The sequence below is a fragment of the Schistocerca americana genome, chromosome 2 (genome assembly GCF_021461395.2).
Source record: "Schistocerca americana isolate TAMUIC-IGC-003095 chromosome 2, iqSchAmer2.1, whole genome shotgun sequence".
NCBI lineage: Eukaryota > Metazoa > Arthropoda > Insecta > Orthoptera > Acrididae > Schistocerca > Schistocerca americana.
This window is the reverse complement of record NC_060120.1, coordinates 841,701,580-841,723,817: the sequence shown is the minus strand read 5'-3', so window position 1 is coordinate 841,723,817 and position 22,238 is coordinate 841,701,580. Positions and strand designations below refer to the sequence as shown.

General features: G+C 40.8%; 1 protein-coding gene across 1 annotated transcript in view; it reads right to left on the bottom strand.

The window, feature by feature from the left end:
* LOC124594478 overlaps window positions 1–22,238 on the bottom strand; it is a 113,614-nt gene that overhangs the window by 27,789 nt on the left and 63,587 nt on the right. The window contains exons 6-7 of the mRNA XM_047132853.1: window positions 15,531–15,695; window positions 8,967–9,225 (exon numbers count right to left, since the gene is read on the bottom strand). Of these exons, the coding sequence (XP_046988809.1) occupies window positions 8,967–9,225; window positions 15,531–15,695 (424 nt within the window). The remainder of the gene's footprint in view (window positions 1–8,966; window positions 9,226–15,530; window positions 15,696–22,238) is intronic.

Here is a 22,238-nt window from a genome sequence, read left to right as displayed (position 1 = left end):
CTTTTGATTACAACTCGCTTGTGAGGTACGGTGTCCATAGCATTCTAGAAATCTAGAAATACGGAATCAGATTGAAATCAGCTGTGAAGGCACTCAGAATTTCGTGTTGCCTATGTGTCAACAGATTGTTCTCTTCGAGGTAAATCATAATGTTCGAGCACAAATATGATCCAAAATCCTGCTGCATATAGAAGTTAATGAATGATATGGGCCACTAATTTATTGGATTACTCCTATTGCCTTTCTTGAATACTAGTGTGACCTGTGCAACTTTCCAGTCTTTGGGTACGGATCTTTCGTCGAACGAGCAGTTGTATATGATTGCTAAGTACAGAGTTATTGCATTAGCGTACTCTGGCAGGAACCTCGTATACAATCTGGACGGAAGACGCTTTTATTAAGCGATTTAAACTGGTTCACTATTCAGAGGATACCTACTTTTAAGTTACTCATGTTGACAGCTGTTCTTGATTCAAATTCTCAAATATTTGCTTCGTTTGCTCTGATGCAGGAATTTCAGAAGACTGCGTTTAGTAACACCGTTTTATCAGCACTGTTATCGACAGTGTATTAATGCTACCGCGCAGAGAACAGACTGTCTCTTGCCATTGCCATAGTTTACAAACGCCTAGAATTTCTTTGGATTTTCTGCCGGTTTCAGATGGTTCAAATGGCTCTGGGCACTATGGGGCTTAACATCTTAGGCCATCAGTCCCTTAGAACTTAGAACTACTTAAACCTAACTAACCTAAGGACATCACACACATCCATGCCCGAGGCAGGATTCGAACCTGCGAGCGTAGCGGTCGCGCGGTTCCAGACTGAATATGCCGGTTTTCGAGATCAAGTTTCGTTGTGGAAACTATTGTAAGTACCTCGTACTGAAGTCCGTGCTAAATTTCCAGCTTCTATAAAAGATCGCTAATTTTGGGGATTTTGCATTCGTTTAAATTTGGCATGGTCTTTTCGTATTTTCTGCAACAGTGGTCTGACCTGTTTTGTGTACCATGGGAAATCAACTTCATCTTTTGTTAATTTATTTGGTATAAATCTCCCAATTTCTGTCTATACTATTCTCTAAATTCAAGCCACACCTGTCTATACTTACTTGTTAATTTGGAAGGAGTGGAAATGAATTCTTTTTGAATAGAAGAATTTTTCGTTTATTTTTGGTCGATTTGGGAATTGCGTTACTCAGTCTCGCTACAACAACCATGTGTTCACTAAGCCCTGTATCATTTGCGGTTATTTGGATTATCAATCCCATTCGAGTCCACCCATTAAGGAAATTTCATCGAAGTTACCATCGAGATACAAGCGAAAGCTTATTTACTGGCGTAAACGCAGATAAATGCACGAATTTGTCAATCGAGGAAACAGACCAGATCGCGCTCACTGTGTCGCCGTCGCACTCCCCTGGGATCAGCGCAGATTTCGCACAGGGCGCCAGCTGCCGCTAGTGACGTCACGGCCGCCTCCTGCCGCTGCGCAAGCCTTTGAGAGCTTCCCCTCTCAGGCGCCTCAACAGGTTTTCCCCCGCGGCGTCGGTTGTTAGCTGCCCCTCTCCGCCGTCCCCCTTCACCACAAGATTGAAAATTCTGCGGGCGGCGGTCGTTCCAGCCGAACTTTTCCCTCTGCAGCCACTGACCCGACTCCAACTAGGCCATTCTTCGGAGAAACGGCCAAACTGTCGAACGCACCTTTTTCTCTCATTTTTGCTAGCATGAAGTCACCCACCCCGGACCAAAGTACTGGAACTGGTGGGATTTCAGGCAATACTTGCGACTTAAAGATTTTGTCGTACTCCATTTCCTCAAAATGGAAATGAGATATTTTCTCAACAAATCGGTAATCGTTTCATGTGGCGCACAGAGACATAGAAATACACTCCCAGAAAAAAAGGTACTCCATTATAACAGTTTAAGTTTTCTTCGCTTCGTAATATAAGACTCAGCAGATTTCTCCAGTAGTAAGTTATGCTGTAACGCGCCCTTCACTTTTCTTTCATGAAACAATGTGTTCTAGATATAACTGTGAAGACTTTCACAAGTTTCGTCATGTTTCTAAAATCTTGTTAGGCTTCTTATTGTGCCGTCTTCAACGTATCATCTCAGTTTTTCCTCGGTCAGACATTTTGAAAATTAAAATGAAATGAAAATACCCCGAGAAGTACGCTCCTGCAACATTCTGTGGACATTGGTAAGAAGAGCTGAAGTTAACATGGCACGATAACCTTAAAAGTTTTGACTCAGGTGATTAGTGTGTATCTGGACTCTCTGAGCCAATAAAAATACTGCAGTCTGTTGCTTCTTAGATTGCTCTTATATATATATATATATATATACTAAGGAGTTTAGCCACATCAGCCTTAGAGCATCAGGGAGCACAATCCGAATAATGAAATTTATACAGGCAAACTCACATAATAACTGCATGACTAAACCCCACACACATACCTAACAATCAGTGAGCTAGTTTGCACTTTAATTATGATAAATTGTAAACACTAGTGAGGTATAAAGGTTGGGATGGCTTTTCAAAACATACTATCGGGAGCAATGATAGATATATGAGGTATGGGGACCTATTACAGAGGTTTCCACTATCACATACATGCTCTTAAATGAAATGTTTTTTTATGCTATCTCAGAAAATGGAGGACTAAGTAGATGATGTGATAATTGGAGAAAAATTTTATGCAATATTGAAAGTCTCGAACCGAATCAATGCACCGGAAAAAGATGCCATTCTATTAAGCTGTTAAGAGCCTTGCTAGTGCCAACAATACCAGAACTGTTTCACAAAGTATATACAATATGTGAGTCAGGCCAAACATCCTCAGACTTGAAGATGACTGAAGATTTAAAATATAAAAGAAGAGTGTCTGAAAGTGAGAGCATTACCAAGTTGTCAGTTTAATAAATTATGCTTACAAAACTGTTACACAAATTCTTTATATAGGAATGGAATGGCTGGGGTATCCCACCTACAGGAGATCAGGTTGAGTCCCAGAGAACTACAGCAACATGCGAGACAATACTGACCATACAACTTATCTTAGAAGACAGAAGGAGAAAAGACAACTCTGCATTTATTGCTGTTGTAGATTTAGGAAAACTTTTCACAATATGCTTAAAAATTCTGAAGTTATCAATGATAAAATGCAAGGAGTGTAACTTTCTCTAAAACTTTTACAAACACCAGACTGCAGTTATAAGATTCAAAAGATGAAAAAAGCAGGCTGTAATCCAGAAGTGAGTGAGGCAGCATTGTAGCCTATCCCTCATCTTATTCCTCTGTACATAGGCAAGCAGCAAAGGAAACAAAAGGGCAATTTGGAAAAGGAAATAAGATCACTCAGAAGAAGAAAAAAACATTAAGGTGTGTCAATGACATTAAAGTTTTGCTGGAGATGGGTAAAGGACTTGGTAGTGAAGACGAATGGAATTCACAGTGCCTTGACAAATTGTTATACAATGAAAAGCAACAAAAGTAAAACAAGGCAATGCAGTGTTTTCGAATTAAATCAGGACATGAGACACTTTAAGTAGCAGAGAAGTTTTGCGATTTTGGCAGCAAAATCATTGATGATGCCAAAAGTAAAGGTGCATATTGCAACAGCAAGGCAAGCTTTCTTTTTTTAAGAAAAAAAGAGAAATATAACAGAACAAAATAAATTCAAATGGTAGATAGTCTTTGTTAGGAACATAACCTTATTTGGAACTAGAATGTGGACAAAGAACAATAAGAGCAAGGAGAGAGTAAAAGTTTTTGAAATGTGGTGCTACAGAAGAATACACACAGGAAGGCAGAGGGAATAATTAATGAAGAGGTACTGAATCAGTGAGGGTAGAGAGAGCTAGACTGAATGAAGGGATAGGTTCACAGGACTTGTGAGGCATTAAGGAATTGTTCAATAGATGAATGAAAAAAGTGGGAGGAGGAATTTTAGAGGGGTTAAAAGCTCGAAGTCAGCAAGTGAGCTGACAGGCTTGTTGGAGCAGAAGCTGTGCAGATGTGGAGAGAACTGCACAGGTTCAGCACTGGAGGCAGTGTCAGCCAAACAATTGTTTAAGTTGGTATGTATAACCCATGAGACTGGAAATATACCAACAGATTTTCAGAAAAATACTACCCTCACAATCCCAAAGACAGAATGTGCAAGAACTGTCACACATCAGCTACATAGTTCATGATTCCAAGTTACTGAGAAGAATACATTATACAGATAAATGGAAAAGAAAACTTAGGATCTATCAGATGAGATGTAGTTCAGATTTTGGAAAGGTAAAAGCACCAGGGAAGCGGTTCCAACACTGCAATTGGTAATGGATGCAAGCTTAAGAAAATGTAAGACACTTAAAGTGTTTGTCCACTTAGAAAAAGCATTCAACAATTGAAAATAGTACAAAATATTCGAATCTCTCAGAAAAATAAGTGTAAGCTACAGGGAAAGATGTAATATGTGGAAGTACCACAAGTTACTATACGAATGAAAGACCAAGAATGAACTGCTCAGATTGAAATTGGTGTATGGCAGGGATGAAGTCTTCTTCCCCTACTGTTCAGTCTTTACACCAAAGATGACATGTTTGAAATAAAATAAAGTTTTTGGATTGTATTAAAATTCGGGGTAAAAGGATGTCAGCTAAGATTTGCTGATGCCACTGCTATCCTCAGTAAAATTTAGGAAGATTTACAGGATCTGTTGACTGGTATAGCAATCCAATGAGCACAAATTTTGGGCTGAGCGTAAATGAAGGAACAACAAAAGTGATTAGTAGTAGAATTGAGATTAGTGAGAAACTTAACATCATAATTTGTGATCATGAAGTAGATGAAGTTAAGGAACTCTGCTGTGTAGCCAGGAAAATAACACATGATGGATGAGGTAAGGTGGATATAAAAAGCATGCAAGCACAATAGAAGTGGGCATTCCTGGCCAAAAAAATTCTACTAGTATTAAATATAGGCTTCAGTTTGAGAAAGAAATTTCTGAGAATGAACGTCTGGAGCACAGCATAATACTAAAGTGAATCATAGATGTTGCAAAAACAAGATAGAAGAGTATCAAAGTGTTCAAGATGTGGTGCTAGGAGAGATGTAGACAGTTTTGCTTGCTAGTTAGTTTCATGTACCTTGAATCATGGTCAGTGATGTGGAATGGGTCATTTTACAATGGCATTGCAAATTAATTTGCAAGTATTGCTACATGCAGAAATATAAAAGGCTTCCTGGTTTTTGTTTACCATTATCATTATTATTTCTTTACTTTCTCAGACGTTAAGCCTGGTTAAAAATGGGAAGTGACACGGACCTTGATCAAGCGTCACTTCCTTTTTACTGTACGGTATATGTTATATTGCATTTAGGAACTTTCGGGTAATTGAACATGTATCAATAATTATGGATTTCTGTAATTGTATATATAAGTTTGGATGTAGCTGTATTGTATTGATGTACTGGTGGATATTGTGTGGTATGACTCCTGTAGTTGATAGTATAATTGGTATAATGTCAACTTTATCCTGATGCCACATGTGCTTGACTTCCTCAGCCAGTTGGATGCATTTTTCAATTTTTTCTCCTGTTTTCTTTTGTATATTTGTTGTATTGGGTATGGATATTTCGATTAGTTGTGTTAATTTCTTCTTTTTATTGGTGAGTATGATGTCAGGTTTGTTATGTGGTGTTGTTTTATCTGTTATAATGGTTCTATTCCAGTATAATTTGTATTCATCATTCTCCAGTACATTTTGTGGTGCATACTTGTATGTGGGAACGTGTTGTTTTATAAGTTTATGTTGTAAGGCAAGCTGTTGATGTATTATTTTTGCTACATTGTCATGTCTTCTGGGGTATTCTGTATTTGCTAGTATTGTACATCCACTTGTGATGTGATCTACTGTTTCTATTTGTTGTTTGCAAAGTCTGCATTTATCTGTTGTGGTATTGGGATCTTTAATAAAATGCTTGCTGTAATATCTGGTGTTTATTGTTTGATCCTGTATTGCAATCATGAATCCTTCCGTCTCACTGTATATATTGCCTTTTCTTAGCCATGTGTTGGATGCGTCTTGATCGATGTGTGGCTGTGTTAGATGATACGGGTGCTTGCCATGTAGTGTTTTCTTTTTCCAATTTACTTTCTTCATATCTGTTGATGTTACGTGATCTAAATAGGTTGTAGAGGTGGTTATGAAATTGCAGTGGTGTAGCCGATGTATTTATATGAGTGATTGCTTTGTGTATTTTGCTAGTTTCTGCTCGTTCTAGAAAGAATTTTCTTAAATTGTCTACCTGTCCATAATGTAGGTTTTTTATGTCGATGAATCCCCTTCCTCCTTCCTTTCTGCTTAATGTGAATCTTTCTGTTGCTGAGTGTATGTGATGTATTCTATATTTGTGGCATTGTGATCGTGTAAGTGTATTGAGTGCTTCTAGGTCTGTGTTACTCCATTTCACTACTCCAAATGAGTAGGTCAATATTGGTATAGCATAAGTATTTATAGCTTTTGTCTTGTTTCTTGCTGTCAATTCTGTTTTCAGTATTTTTGTTAGCCTTTGTCTATATTTTTCTTTTAGTTCTTCTTTAATATTTGTATTATCTGTTCCTATTTTTTGTCTGTATCCTAGATATTTATAGGCATCTGTTTTTTCCATCGCTTCTATGGAGTCACTGTGGTTATTCAATATGTAATCTTCTTGTTTAGTGTGTTTTCCCTTGACTATGCTATTTTTCTTACATTTGTCTGTTCCAAAAGCCATATTTATATCATTGCTGAATACTTCTGTTATCTTTAGTAATTGGTTGAGTTGTTGATTGGTTGCTGCCAGTAGTTTTAGATCATTATTATTATTATTATCATTATCATTATTATTACTATTATTATTATTAAATATATGAGTGTGAGTTAGCAATTTCTAGCCACAATCTTTTGTGCACTGCAATAACATATTCTTCTATGGAATAGGAGCATTGTCAAGGGGACACTATTTCAGTTTGTTTTCAAATTTTACATTGTCTGTTAGACATTTTATATTATTGGGCAAATTAACAAACATTTTAGCTGCGACATTATGCACCCCTTTCTGTGATAAAGAGAACCTTAATTTGGACTAATGAATGTCATTTTTCCTTCTGGTACTGTAATTATGTCCATCAATGTTACTTTTGAACTACAGTAGACTGTTCAAAAAAATTCCATGAGAGAATAAATATACTGTGAAGCAGTAGTCAGAATGCCCAACTCATTAAACAGATGTCTGAAATATGATCATGAGTGAGCACTACAGACCATTCTTACAGCTCGTTTTTGAGCAATGAAGACTTTCTTTCTTAAAATGAGTTACCCCACAACATTATTCTGTATGACATTACTGAATGAAAATATGCAAAGTAATTGAATTTACTGACTTTTTGTCCCCAAGATTTGTAATGATTCTAACTGCAAATGTAGCTGAACTTAGTTGTTCTAGGGGTTCAAAAATGTGCTTATTCCAGTTTAAATTTTCATCATCATGGAAACCTAACAGTTCTAAAGTTTCCAACCTATTTATTATTTCCTTACCATGTATTATATAATTGGTGTAGTACCTCTAGATGTGCAGAAATTGGTATGTTTTGTCTTTTCACAATTTGGGATGAGTCCATTCACAGAAGATGAGTCAATGATGCTTTTAAGAACTTTGGTTACAATTTCTTCTTTTGCTGTATGTATGCTTGGACTGATTACAACATTTGTGTCATCTGAAAAAGATGTAATTCTGTTTGTTGTATATTAGACTGAAGATCATTAGCATATATGAGGACAATGGTGGGCCAAGGAGTGGGGCTTGTGTAACCCAATACATAATTTCTCTCCAGTCAGAAAAACGTCTCCAGACGACACACGTTGATTTACTAAGTAAACTTTTCTATATTATTTTGGTTAAATATGACATAATCCATTGGTTGACTTGATCGAAAATACCATAAAACTTCAGTTTATCTAGAAAAATATTATGATTTACTCAGTCAAATGCCTTAGATAGGTTACAGAAAACACCAACCGGCACTATTCTGTTATTTTATGCTTGTAAAACTTGGTGAGTGAATATGTCAGTAGCATTCTCAGCAGAGCAACTCTTCTGAAATCCAAACTGTGGTTTGTTGAGAACAATACTGTTGCTCATGTGAGATAGGATTCTAGAATACATCACCTTCTCAAACATTTTGAATAATATTGTCAGCAGTGATACAGGTCAGTAGTTATTGACATCTCACCTTTCTTAAAGAGCAGTGTAACAATGGTATGTTTCAGTCTCTCGGGAAAAATGTCTTGACTTGGTGATACATTACATATTTCAGATAGGACACGGCTTATTGCATGGGAACAAATCTTTCAGTACTGTTCTAGGAACAAAATCAAACCCACTGTTTATGAGGGAATGATAATACAAGAAAATTAAGGATTCTCCACAGAAGTGGTAAGGAAAGAAATAGGTGAAACAGCAACAAGAAGAAGGTGCAGGATGATAGGACATATTGTAAGACATCTCAGAATATTTGTATTGGGTCTAGAGCGAATTGGTAAAAACTTTAGAGAAAGGCAGTGATAGGAATATGCCAACCAACTAATTAAGGACGTTGTTTGCCAGTGCTACTCTCAAAGAGAAAGGTTAGTACAGGAGATTTAGTAGTGGCAGGTTCCATCAAACAAGCCAAATGTAAAATGAATAAATATTCTCTAGAATTAAGACCACAATAAAAACATCACGAGCTGACGGCCTCAGTTATTCATTAGTAATGATTATCGGACATTAACAGAGTGTACAATAGGAAATGTATCTGCACAGTCTGTGGTTTCTTGTCAGCACTTGCACAGTGTAGCACAGTGCGCCCATATCGCTACGGCAGCGCAGCAGGCTGCTGGACTAGCGATCTGTCAGCTGCGTGCAGTTAGGTGTATGTAGGGGAGGGTTACCTGCCGGAAAGCGCCGGCGCGAATGCCGTGGTCGCTGAGCAGCATGAGCACGGTGGACTGCAGTGCACCCGTGTCCCTCAGCCAGCGCAGAAAGCTGCTGAGCTCGCTATCCGCCAGCTGCGGACCGTTGAGCCGATCGTGCGTCACGGACGTGCTCCACCCCAGTGCCCAGTAGCGCCAGCCAGCAGAACCCATCGCTTCCACGAACTTGCGAACGTACGTCAGCAACACGGACACCTGAAGCCGCTCGCCAGCGCACCTGCAACAGGGCCAGGAAGTCTCGTCCACACAGCCTTTGTCTTTCTGTTTAGTCATCTTTGAACACTTCTATTTCTTAACGTTGACCTCTGCTTACCTTCTATTTCACAGTTAATTAGGGGATGCAAAAAAGTTCACCTAAAAATTACTGTCCAGTCACAATGTGATCACCCGTCAAAAGCTTGAATAACCACCTTTTGCAGTGCTGACCAGTACGAGAGTTGCAGGAAGACAGTCAGTCAAGTTTGGAAGGTACTAAACGAGAAGTGGAGCTATGCCGACTCCAGTGTCATGACCAGCTGCGCTAGGTTTCTCGGTTGAGGATCCGTGGCGCAAACAGCCCAGTCGAGGTGGTATCATAGATTCTTGGCTGAGTTTAAATCCGTGGAGTTTGGTTGTCAGGGGAGTGCAGCAAACTTACCGTGGTCATCTTGTAAGCATGCATGTGTACTGTGAGCTGTGTGAAATGTTGCATTGTCCTGCTGGTAGACGATATCGTGCTGAAGAAGAACAGACTGCATGTACATCTACATCTACATCTACATCTACATACATACTCCGCAATCCACCATACGGTGCGTGGCGGAGGGTACCTCGTACCACAACTAGCATCTTCTCTCCCTGTTCCACTCACAAACAGAACGAGGGAAAAATGACTGCCCATATGCCTCTGTACGAGCCCTAATCTCTCTTATCTTTGTGGTCTTTCCGCGAAATCTAAGCTGGTGGCAGTAAAATTGTACTGCAGTCAGCCTCAAATGCTGGTTCTCTAAATTTCGTAAGTAGCTATTCACGAAAAGAACGCCTCCTTTCCTCTAGAGACTCCCACCCGAGTTCCTGAAGTATTGCCGTTAACACTCGCGTGATGATCAAACCTACTAGTAACAAAAATCTAGCAGCCCGCCTCTGAATTGCTTCTATGTCCTCCCTCAATCCGACCTGATAGGGATCCCAAACGCTCGAGCAGTACTCAAGAATAGGTCGCACAAGCGTTCTATAAGCGGTCTCCTTTACAGATGAACCACATCTTCCCAAAATTCTACCAATGAACCGAAGACGACCGTCCGCCATCCCCACAACTGCCATTACATGCTTGGTCCACTTCATATCGCTCTGCAATGTTACGCCCAAATATTTAATCGACGTGACTGTGTCAAGCGCTACACTACTAATGGAGTATTCAAACATTACGGGATTCTTTTTCTTGTTCATCTGCATTAATTTACATTTATCTATATTTAGAGTTAGCTGCCATTATTTACACCAATCACAAATTCTGTCCAAGTCATCCTGTATCCTCCTACAGTCACTCAACGACGACACCTTCCCGTACACCACAGCGTCATCAGCAAACAGCCGCACATTACTATCCACCCTATCCAAAAGATCATTTATGTAGATAGAAAACAACAGCGGACCTACCACACTTCCCTGGGGCACTCCAGATGATACACTCACCTCCGATGAACACTCACCATCGAGGACAACGTACTGGGTTCTATTACCTAAGAAGTCTTCGAGCCACTTACATACTTGGGAACCAATCCCATATGCTCGTACTTTAGTTAGGAGTCTGCAGTGGGGCACCGAGTCATACGCTTTGAGGTGGACATGGCCCCCAAGGATAGATGCATACTTGTGTTGATCAACCTTGGCTTCGAGAATGACGAGCTCACCCAGGGAATGACCTCTAGCCTGGATTGTTCCAACAATCATTGCAGGGTGCTTGCTTCCAGACATTTCACGCCGTACAAGTCAGTGGCATCAGTGCGATGGAGCGTAACACGTGATGCAACTGAATAAGCCAGCTGTCTCCACACAGCGGATGTCCGGTTGTGGTGCCGGCGTACAAACTCTAGGCTTCAAAGTTGATGAACAGCAGTCAGTATGGGTGCATGAACCAGGCGCTTACTGTGGAGACTCATACACACAGCAACATTCACTGAAAGGTCGTTGCGGAGACACTGTCGGTAGTCCCTTGGTTCACACGGGAGGTCAGTTGCTCAAGAGTTGGACGTCTATTCACTCACACAGCGCCATTTGGCCATGCATGGCATACCTTAACCTTGGCGTTGCTCGAACAGTTTACAGACTTAGTCGTTTCGGAAATGCTTCCTCCCTTCTTCCGAAACCCAATGATCACTCCCTTTTGGGCGTCGGATAAATCGCTCTGTTTCTGCATTATGACAACGACTACACAGTTTTCTGGGTCCACCCAAAACACTTTATATGCCTTCCACTGCTAGTGCTTTTATCTGCCATCTGTGAGCGATTATTGCACATTGACATCGAACACAGGCGATGGTCATAATAATGCGACTGGGCTGTGTATATGTTCTGCTTGTTTCAAGATATAAGCTTGAGAAAACATTGTAAGTAAATTTTTATATATGTACCAGTCGTGAGTTGGCATTTCATGTTGTCGCTGGAAGGGGTCAGCCTTGTACAATTAGCTTGCTCACCCCTCTTTCATTACCCAATGTATGTCAAGTCCATTGGGCGATAACACAGTGGGAGACGGCGTTTTAGCTTCTCTATTTCAGCTGCTGATATTCAGTTCCAGCTATTGGACGTGATTTTCGCAGAGAATAAGGCAATGCATGAGAGATGAACGGATCTCGCATTACAACATCGGTTTCCAGTGAATATCATCCTGACAGACTCACAGAACTCGAGACTAATTTGACTGTTTGGCTGTTTGTTGTGTGTCCAGTAAAGGGCACATTGAAGATGTGGAATGTAAATGAAAAGTTTGACTCTAAAAGTAATAAATGCTATATCATTCTCTGGAGTTATTAATATTGCAACCATTTGAAAACTGGGCCGATGACTGTGAGTCAAACATTATACTACAAATTAGTTATTTACATGAACTCTTTTGTTAATCAGGTCAAGATAAACATAAAATTTTGCTATTACATCATTGATATAATGACGTTAAAGTAATGCAAGTCTTGCTCGAGTAAAATCAAAAATCTGGGGAAATTTGGACAATTATTCAAGACATGAGCAAGCCTGTGAATCTGTTGCAGACATCACTAAGAATATCTGATCAATAAATATGACAGACCATTTCCCTTCATGTGGGCAGGCTACTACAACCTGTTTCAAATGAGAGAAGAGTTTTTTAAAGAGACGCTTCTCCAGATTTATTTTCCACGTATGTCTTACACAACATACATTAGATATTTAGCATAATTTCCAGCTTTGGTATTTGCTTTCAGTAGGGATTCCTTTGTGAGCAGATATCTCAGTTTTGTGCACATTAGCCAGTGCCAGGGCTGCGTTATTCTCCACAGCTATGTTCACCCCTTCACCTAGTCGTTGCCATTGTTGTAAGTTCACATTGTTCCTCACTTTAAGACAGCAGTGAGTCATTTCAGAGAATTACATAAAGAAAGAGAGATGTTGCGCTCGGGTGGAAATCAGCCTTTTTATAGAATGACTGATTGATGATCCAGTGCCCTCCATTTCTTCACCAATTTTGCTTTTTGCTTTTGTTTCAGTGGTGGTGGTGATGGTGCTGTTTCTAAAACTCTGTGGAGTGAATAAAGTGTAAGTCTATGGTAACAGAGGCTGCCCAGGATGTGACATTCATTTTATTGTCTCTCCGCGACAACTACCTCCTGTTATTGGGTGCTGCAAAGCCGACGAGAGGATGTAGTTGGTGGATTGTCATTGGCTTGAGGCATCAATTATTCAGACTTGCCGTTTGAATGAAGACTACGTGGACATGTTTTTTGTAGGATGAGACACTCCGTATAGGAACAAAATACTTAGCTAATCGTTCAAAATGAAATGAGTTGGCACATGAAGAAGCAAAGGCACATTGTCTCCATTTTTTATGATTCCATCCCACCACAACTGTCAGTGTTTGTTTTAGTTTCTGTACTACGAAACGATTTCGGCCTTAGGCTATTTTTAAGTACTGAAACATTAGGAAAGTTTGCAGGGTTGCGTTTATTTCGCAATAGAACAGCGTAAGCAGATGATAGTAAAGTATAAACGATATAAAGAGTACAGAACGTAAGCAACTGCAACATGCGTAATGGTAGACAAAAATGTTGTTCGTCTTTTTCCAACTTAACGGATTTGCGCACACAATCCGACAACTGACACTGTGCTCAGTATGGCTTGTGACTATCTATTGCAACATTACATGCCTGACAACGACGGTGCATGCTGTGTGTGATGTCGTCAATCTCATGTTGAAGCAACACCGCCAATTCTTCCTGCAGAGCTGCTCGCAAGTCTGCAATAATGGTTGGTGGATGCTGGCGTGATGCAAGCCGTCTCCGTAGTGCACCACAGACGTGCTCCATCGGATTCAAATCGAAAGTGGGACCAGACCACGCCACGCATGCAGAATCTTCCGTTTCCAAGAAAACGTCAACCGCGCGTGCTCTATGAAGTCGAGCATTTTTGCCCATAAATACGAAGTCCGAACCCACAGCACCTCGCAACAACTGCATGTGAGTCCCAAGATCTCGTCAGGGTATCGGACAACAGTTAAACCTTGTCCATTTACCCGTGCAATCTCATGAATAGCGGTTCGAATGGTCAACATTATCCCTGCGCACACCATTAGGGACCCTCCTCTATATTGGTCTCTTTCCATAAAGTTGGGGTCCCTAAATCGTGTTCCACATTCCCTCTAGATGCGAATCCGTCGAGCCTCACTCGACAGATCAAGTCGGGACTCATTTCTGAAAAGAATATCGGCCCACTGTTCGACCGTCCAGGCGGCACGCTGACGACTCCACTCCAGACATTCCCTTCTGCGAAGACGCATCAGAGGTACACACACAGCAAGTCTCCGACACTAAACACAGCCTTTGCCACGATACAGTACGTCAAGTGGATGCTGCGAGGTCAGATGCCAGTTACCGTGCAGTACTTGGGCGGTACCGTTGTGCTCTTACAGCCAAGTAACAGTCTTTTCTTTCCGATGTCACACGTGGTCGGCCCTACCCTGGTTTTTGGGATACAGTTTCTGTCTGTATAAACTGTCGCCACATCCGAGAAACAACAGAACGATCCACACTAAGCCATCGGCCACACGAGTTTACGACTGTCCTGCTTCCGTTCTTCCTACGGCGCCCCAGCGCATAGTGTCTCGTCGGCGTCTTGTCTGTGCCATACTGCACCTTCTGTGACTGTACACACGATTGTGGATGTGGGACTGTCCTACAAATACTTCGACGTTTCATGGGTGCCCTGATGTCATCGCTGGTGCGTGCGGTAGTCTGTTGACCAGAACGCTATGTTCCGTGCAGAACACGATAGTACGGACATCTGTTGACATTTGGTATGATTGTATGGTGACTTAGACACGGGACGGGGAAATAGGGGTTTGTTGCGTTAATTTTGGACATCAGTGTACATTTTTTGAAAGTGTCATCATCAATTCCTGCGATGAAAATATTTTGCCATATTAGCCTCTTAGCTGCACTGCATAAGAAACATATCTACAGCCTTGTGCACATAGGTATTTCTTACAAATGTACAGCTAGCACAATTAACATGCCAGCATATCAAGAGGCTAAAGTAACATATATTACTGAATCTCGCAATCGCACTCAGCGTACAAGCTGTGACAGAGCAATTTTAATTAAAAATGTAACATATTCAGTCAGGTGCACAATGCTGTTGACATAATTTACGTACATGTGTAAGAGGCCAGTATGACATTTACCATTGCTGGTCTCCATGTTGATACAGTCATCGAATGTTCTTATAAACTTGAAAATAGCCTAAGACCAAAACTGTATTACAGTAGAGAAAATAAATAGAAAATTGGCAGTTGCAGATGGAATGGAGTCACTCGAAAAATTCTTAGCAATGGTGGATCGTGAATCAAAGAGCATCATCGTCTTCATTTTTTCTCTTCAATTAATGTTTTACACACACACACACACACACACACACACACACACACGTTCGCACACACACAGAGATGGAGAGGGGAAGGGGGAGAGGGAGGGGGAGACAGGGGGAGGGGGAGACAGGGGGAGGGAGAGGAGGAGGGGGAGGGGGAGAGAGGGGGAGGGAGAGGGGGAGGGGGAGAGAGGGGGGGGGAGAGGGGGAGGGGGAGAGGTGGGGAGAGAGTGAAAGAGAGAGGGGGGAGGGGAACAGGAGGAGGGAGAGAGAGTGGGAGGGAGAGAGAGGGGGGAGGGAGGGGGGAGGGACCAAATTACACGTTTATAGCCCTAGAACACACCAAAGATTTTTAGCTACACAGCCGCGACCCAAACACACTGGGAGTCCTACTGGGAATGGAAACGGTCCACAGGTAGAGTGTCTGACCTGCTCGTAGTCTCGGTGCCGGCGTGGCCCAATTCCTTGTCGACGGCGCGCATGTAGGGTCGAGGGTAGTAATCCGTGGGAGACTCAGAGAAGCCCGGCTTCTCGAAGTGGAACATGCCCAGGTACGGAGAGTCCTCGATGAACATCGTCCGGTGTCCTGCTGCGCTGCACGAAAAAAAGTGACACAGGTATTCATGAACTGGGAACAAAGCATCAAGAGAGTGACCTATGGGACACGTGGTACATGGCCTAGCTTATAATTCATCGGTATTATCCAAATTGCTATTCATTCTACAATTGCATCACACAGAACACAATAAAGTAGCTGTAGGACTGAACCTAAGTCCAAGCACAGTAGGTAACGCAAGCGGTGACCGTAACAGTAACAACAGATGAGGCAGACACGTTTGTACTTATGTTAGTTAGGTTTAAGTAGTTCTAAATTCTAGAGGACTGATGACCTCAGATGTTAAGTCCCATAGTCCTTAGAGCCATTTGAACCATTTTTTGAAACTACTTGGCATATTAAAACTGTGTGCCAGACTGAGACTCTAACTCGGTACCTTTGCCGTTCATGCCCATGTACTCAATCGGCTGAGCTACCTAAGCACGACGTATGACCCGTCCTCACAGCTTTACTTCCGCCAGTACCTCGTCTGCTACTTTCCAAACTTCACAGGAGCTCTCCTGCGAAAGTTGCGGCACTTGCACTTATGCTAGAAAGTTTCATATTGGCATACGCTTCCCTGCAGAGTGAGAATTTCATTTGGGTTACATCCTTCAGTCTGTGGCTAAGCCATGTCGCCGCAATACTTTCTTCCAGGAGTGCTTTCAAGTTTCGCAGAAGAGTTTCTGCGAAGTTTGGAAGGCAGGAGACGAGGTACTGGCAGAAGTAAGGCTATGAGGCCGCGGCGTGAGTTGTGCATGGATAGCTCAGCCGCCAGAGCACTTGCCTTTGAAAGGAAAAGGTCCAACACGTGGTTTTAATCCGCCAGGAAGTTTCATATGAGCACACACTCCGCTGCAGCGTGGAAATTTCATTCTGGAAACGTGTCGTAAGTTAATTACCGAGGCTTTCTTTGCTCTGCAGCACACTGGATATTTTGATAGTAATTTTCCACTAAGTAATTGATTTCGAAGCCTTTTCATGGCTTCATCGTGAGGTGCTTAGGCATAGTTATCGAAATGAAAAACAAACGCAAGTATATCTTGTTTCTTTATCATAGCATCATCTAACTTAAATATACTAAGTCTCGTAACTGGAGTCACTACAATCCACCGTCGTGGAAGCACCGTAACTGACCGTACCATATCTCTCTGGAGCCAAAACATTCATGCCGGCATCAAATTTCTGGTGTCTTTCCACTTCCCACGAAACGCTGCTGTGGGCTTAACGCCTGTTTAATGATTGTCAACCAGGTGTGTATATTTCTCCTTCGTTCCTGCGTCGGTAGTAGTAACACGGGCGTATCAAAGAAGGCCCACTACTCGTAATTCTGAAAGTATGAGGGAGACCTGGAAGGTGTCAGCACTTAGTGAGCACTCGACGGCGCTAGCGACGCATTTCAGCTGTAATTCGTTTCGTTCCATTTTGTGTTGTTCCTTTTGAGTGCTAAGCTGGACTAGCTTCGGAGTGTGTGGCTTTCTGATACATCTGGAGTAATTTGTGGGTAATCATTATGTATTATATATGCCCCGGAAAGCTCGTTTATTCGTCTTTGAAACTGTGTAATTAAACTATTAGTGGTATGAGGGTACTGCTAACTGAATGGGGGAAAGTAGGGGGGTCTGATAAGTCCCGGGTAGGCCTTGTTTAATACATTTCTTGTAAGAAAAGAGTCATTAGTTTTCTTTACTGTGAATCAGATATTACTGTCCTCTCCGCTAATTAATTGACTCATGTGAGAGTTGGAACCTGTGAACACTTATTTGAGGTGGGAGGGGGGGGGGTTATTACGAAAACTAGAGTTGACGATTTTAATTTAAGTTCGTAAAAGAGAAAAGAAGTTTTCTCGAAAGGACCATGCTTTAGGTATGCGGTTATGTATAACGTGCAAGCAACATGTTCATGAAGAAAGTGTGAGTATGTTTTTAAGATGTTGAACAGTTTAACTGGAATTTTCGTATTTCCTTTTTTCATTTTTTTGGTTACTTAATTTTTTCTCTCTGTAAATGTCTACTTGTAATTATATTTCTTTGTTACAATAATGTAACAACATTTAATCTGATAGTGTCTTATTTTCTACTTCTATAATAATTTAAGATGGTTTGGTTTGTTTTGGGGGAAGGAGACCAGACAGCGAGGTCATCGGTCTCATTGGATTAGGGAAGGACGGGGGAGGAAGTCGGCCGTGCCCTTTGAAAGGAACCATCCCGGTATTTGCCTGGAGCGATTTAGGGAAATCACGGAAAACCTAAATCAGGATGGCCGGACGCGGGATTGAACCGTCGTCCTCCCGAATGCGAGTCCAGTGTCCAACCACTGCGCCACCTCGCTCGGTAATTTAAGAGCATGGGCCTTGTTAAGAACACACATTCGACCTTATTTAGGATACAGAGTGTTAAAGCCCACTAAGCGACTAACGCTTCATTACTTACATTTAAATTAGTGAAGTTATTAAACTCTCCTTTTTTACCCTAACAAAGGAGTAAATTGAATTTCTAGTTCTGTAGATAGATTTCCCTAAATGTCCAAACCTTAAGTGGCCTAAATTGAACGCCTCCCTTATAAAGAAATTGCGCAGTCATTGCTTCGTTTTAAAACAACGTAACCAAAACAGCGAGAAAGAAGAAAATAATGTATAAATATTCGTGCATGGAATAGGTGTTACAAAGGGGAAATGATTTTAGGTTAGATTTTAAACTTGCTCTGTTACCTGTCAGACATTTTACCCTCTAGTGTTGTGTTATGGACATTACTATTTTTCTCAAATTGTGATGAATTATTTATGACGAATTTTATTAGCTTATATACATATTGTAAAGGTGCTGTTAAAATGGCTAACTTCTTCAAGTTGCGCCTCTATGATGATCGCAGGTGAACACCACATATTATTTTTATTGTTCGCTTTTGTAAAATTAATACTTTCTTTCTAAAAATTGCATTACCGCAGAAAATTATGCCCCAAGACATTATAGAGTGGAAATATGCATAACATGTTAGGAGGCTGATTTATTTGTTTCCAAGACTAGCAGTTATAGGAGCAGCAAAAGTAGCTGAAGTTGACAGTTTGAGCAGCTCAGTGCCGGCCGTTGTGACCGAGCGGTTCTACGCGCTACAGTCCGGAACTGCGCTGTTGCCGGGATCGTAGGTTCGAATCCTGCCTCGTGCATGGATGTGTGTGATGTCCTTAGGTTAGTTAGGTTTAAGTAGTTCTAACAGGGGAAGGCCTCAGACACGGCCAACCGATTCGGCTCCAATTTAGCAGGTCGCTTGAGTACAACCTAAAACGAAGGAATCTAAGATATTTTGGGTCAACACCCCCGCGTTTTTGAGAAAATCACCCCTAAAGGTTATGACGAGCAATCGACTCAAAATTGGCGGGATCGATAGATAATTGTAAATGGAGCATTTTTCATCATCAGGTATGGGGTCCGACGGCCAATGTAACTGGCTGGGAATCGGAAAAATCGGGTACGAATCTTGAAGAAACTTAGCCGATGTTATTCGTGTCGTTTGTAATTTTCCATATCTCAATTGATAGCGATAGGAGGGTTAATAAGGTAAGTAAATCAAGAAGGAATGATAATAATAAGGTAGGCAAACTAATTTCAAATCGGAGCATAAAATTCGTCAACGGTACGTCACTAAATACTTGTCTCAAAAGGATGTACAAAATATAGAAGATATACAGAAAGTGGCGGCTCTTTTCAGCACGTAAACGGCGTCACTTATAACCAGTTTTAATCGTGATTACGTGATCAACACCGATCAAACAGGATGCGAGTATCGGCTGAATATTAGACGCACGTTATCGCATAAGGGAGAAAAACGAACCCTTGTCGCAGTTGGTAGTAAAAACGAACTAACACGTTCGTACACGGCGCAATATGCCATCACAGCCTCTGGAAAAGTGTTGCCTAAGGTTTTCCTGTGTTTACAAAAAACGAATATTACATTTGGTCCTCGGGTTATAGAAGAGGTCAGTCGTTTAACCGACTCGTTGAAAAATTGTTTACCTTACCTGCTCCAAATCCGGGAAACTGACGAATGCGATTTACAGAACATTTCTTGAGAATGTTTTAAAACCATACGTTTCTGGTAACAAGTTTTGTCTAATATTCGATTCTTGGAGTGGACAAATTAATACTACAACATATGACACAATGTTTATAGATGGCGAGGGTCAAACTACGTGTGCAGTAAAATACCGCCAAACTGCACACCTGTGTGCCAGCCGTATGATGTTTATTTCTATGGTCAGCTTAAAAACTTTATTTCCGGGCTTCAGAATTGCAGTGTGCTTCTGGAATCCTAGCGAGAATTGCACATTCGCACGGATGCAATAACTATTCACAGCATAATTCATAACCAACTTTCAGCACCGATTTTTCAGGCAATGATGTCGTATGCGTGGTACTCATCAAAATTAATTCCCGAAAAAGACACATTTTTAAATGTAAACCAAGTTTGTTTTCCTCCTACTCTTCGGAAGGAGCAGTGTAGCTGTCGAAAGATCGCATTCATTAGATGTTCTTGGTGCCGTGAGTACATTTGTTTCGAATGTTTGTATGACAAGTACCATCCATCTATTTGTTCGAAGAAAAGTGAGGGCACGAAGTAGTGACTGGAAGAGCCATTGTAAAGTGACCTGGAGTAACATTTACGTTGTTTACTATCCCAAGAGGTTTGAGAAATTTATTTGCTCACCTTATTACTATCATTCCTTATTGATTTACTTACCTTATTAACCCTCCTATCCCTATCAATTGAGATATGGAAAAATACAAAAGAAAAGAAGAACATCCGCTAGGTTTCTTCGAGATTCGAACACGGGTTCTCCGATTCCCAGCCAGTTACCTTAGCCGTTGCGGTATCGGTGCTGTCGGCGAAAAGCGTTTACCATGTGGATACAGAAGCGGCAGTTGTAAAAGTTTCTTACCTCGATTTCTGGAAAAATATGTATTTTCGGACCCCATACCTGATGATGAAAAATGCTCTATTTACAATTATCTATCGATCCCGCCAATTTTGAGTCGGTTGCTCGTCATAACCTTTAGGGGTGATTTTCTCAAAAACGCGGGGGTGTTGATCCAAAATATCTTAGATTCCTTCGTTTTAGGTTGTACGCAAGTGACCTGCCAAATTTGAGCCGAATCGGTTGGCCGTGTCTGGGGCCTTCCCCTTGTAAGTGTAGGGGTCTGATGACCTCAGATGTTAAGTCCCATAGTGCTTAGAGCCGTTTGAACCATTTGAGCAGCTCAGTAACATACTTCTTCCACTCGGAGTTTCTATCAATATTTACACCCAAAATTTTGTAGCATTTTACCCCACTTACTGATTCCTGTTCATGCACTACAACAACTGATGGTGTGGCTGCCTGATGCGCAGAATTGAATATAGTGTTTCTCAAAATTAATGGAGAATTCATTTGCAGGGAAACACTTAAAACTTTATTTAAAATCTTCACTAACGGCCTCTTCCATTGCTTTATTTCTAATATGATTTATTACAACAGTAGTATCGTCGGCAGAATGTACCAGTTGTGCTTGTTGAACGTCCGTTAAGGCGGGACGTTGATGAAAAATACACATTTAAAAAATGCACCAAATCCACAGTTTTGGAGATATGGCAATGAAATTTTGTACCGCGCTTTACATCAAAGTAACACATTTACATATAAAATCCTTTGATTATATATATTCAACTTTTTTTAAAAAGAAATTTGAAGTTTTATTTTCAAAAAATAATGGATGTTCCTTTTTCTCAGAAAATATTCAAGAGATTTCTACAAAAATTTGTCTGTTACATCTCTTTATATGTTGTAAGCTTCTCTCATGAGGTTTTTGGAATAGGTCTAATAGGAGAATTTTCATAATTTTTTAATCATAATTCCACAAGTACAATTTTAAATTAATGCAAAATTCCAAACTTGCAATCAGAATTTCAAAATTGCTCTTGAGGCATCGGTTTTTAGGTTTACAGAAATATGCGTACAAAATTTCATAATTGAAGCATTCATAGAAACTGTAGAAAAGGTATATAAATTATTAAAAACAAATTTTTCAGGAAACGCAATTTAAAGTTCAACCTAACTTTTTTCCTTATGTCACTTCTTCAGAAGGCGCCACATTTGTACTTTGGGTCGTCTTTCCCTTCGAGGCTTCTCTTTTGGTTTCTTGCTGTCTGTCTTCTTTGCTTTACCAGGTCTTCAATTGACTTTTCAGCTGCAGAGACGCGCTGTAAATCTATTTGTCTCAGGATGTCTTGAGTAAAATTTCCTATCTTGAATTCCATTCTTTCTAATACTTTCATCCTCCCGACGTTCCCACCATTGAATACAATAACTGCATCAAAAGTTGCAGTTCTGATAACTGTAGCAGATGCAAACGTGTTTTTAGGGCATCGTTTCCATATGAGTGAATTTAGAGAATCGTTTATAAGATACGGAACTGAATCAAAGATTATCTATTAAACCAAAAAGTATGTATCACGGCCTTCTAGATGTATCCCGCACACGTTTGGTTGAAAGTAATACACAGAACCGT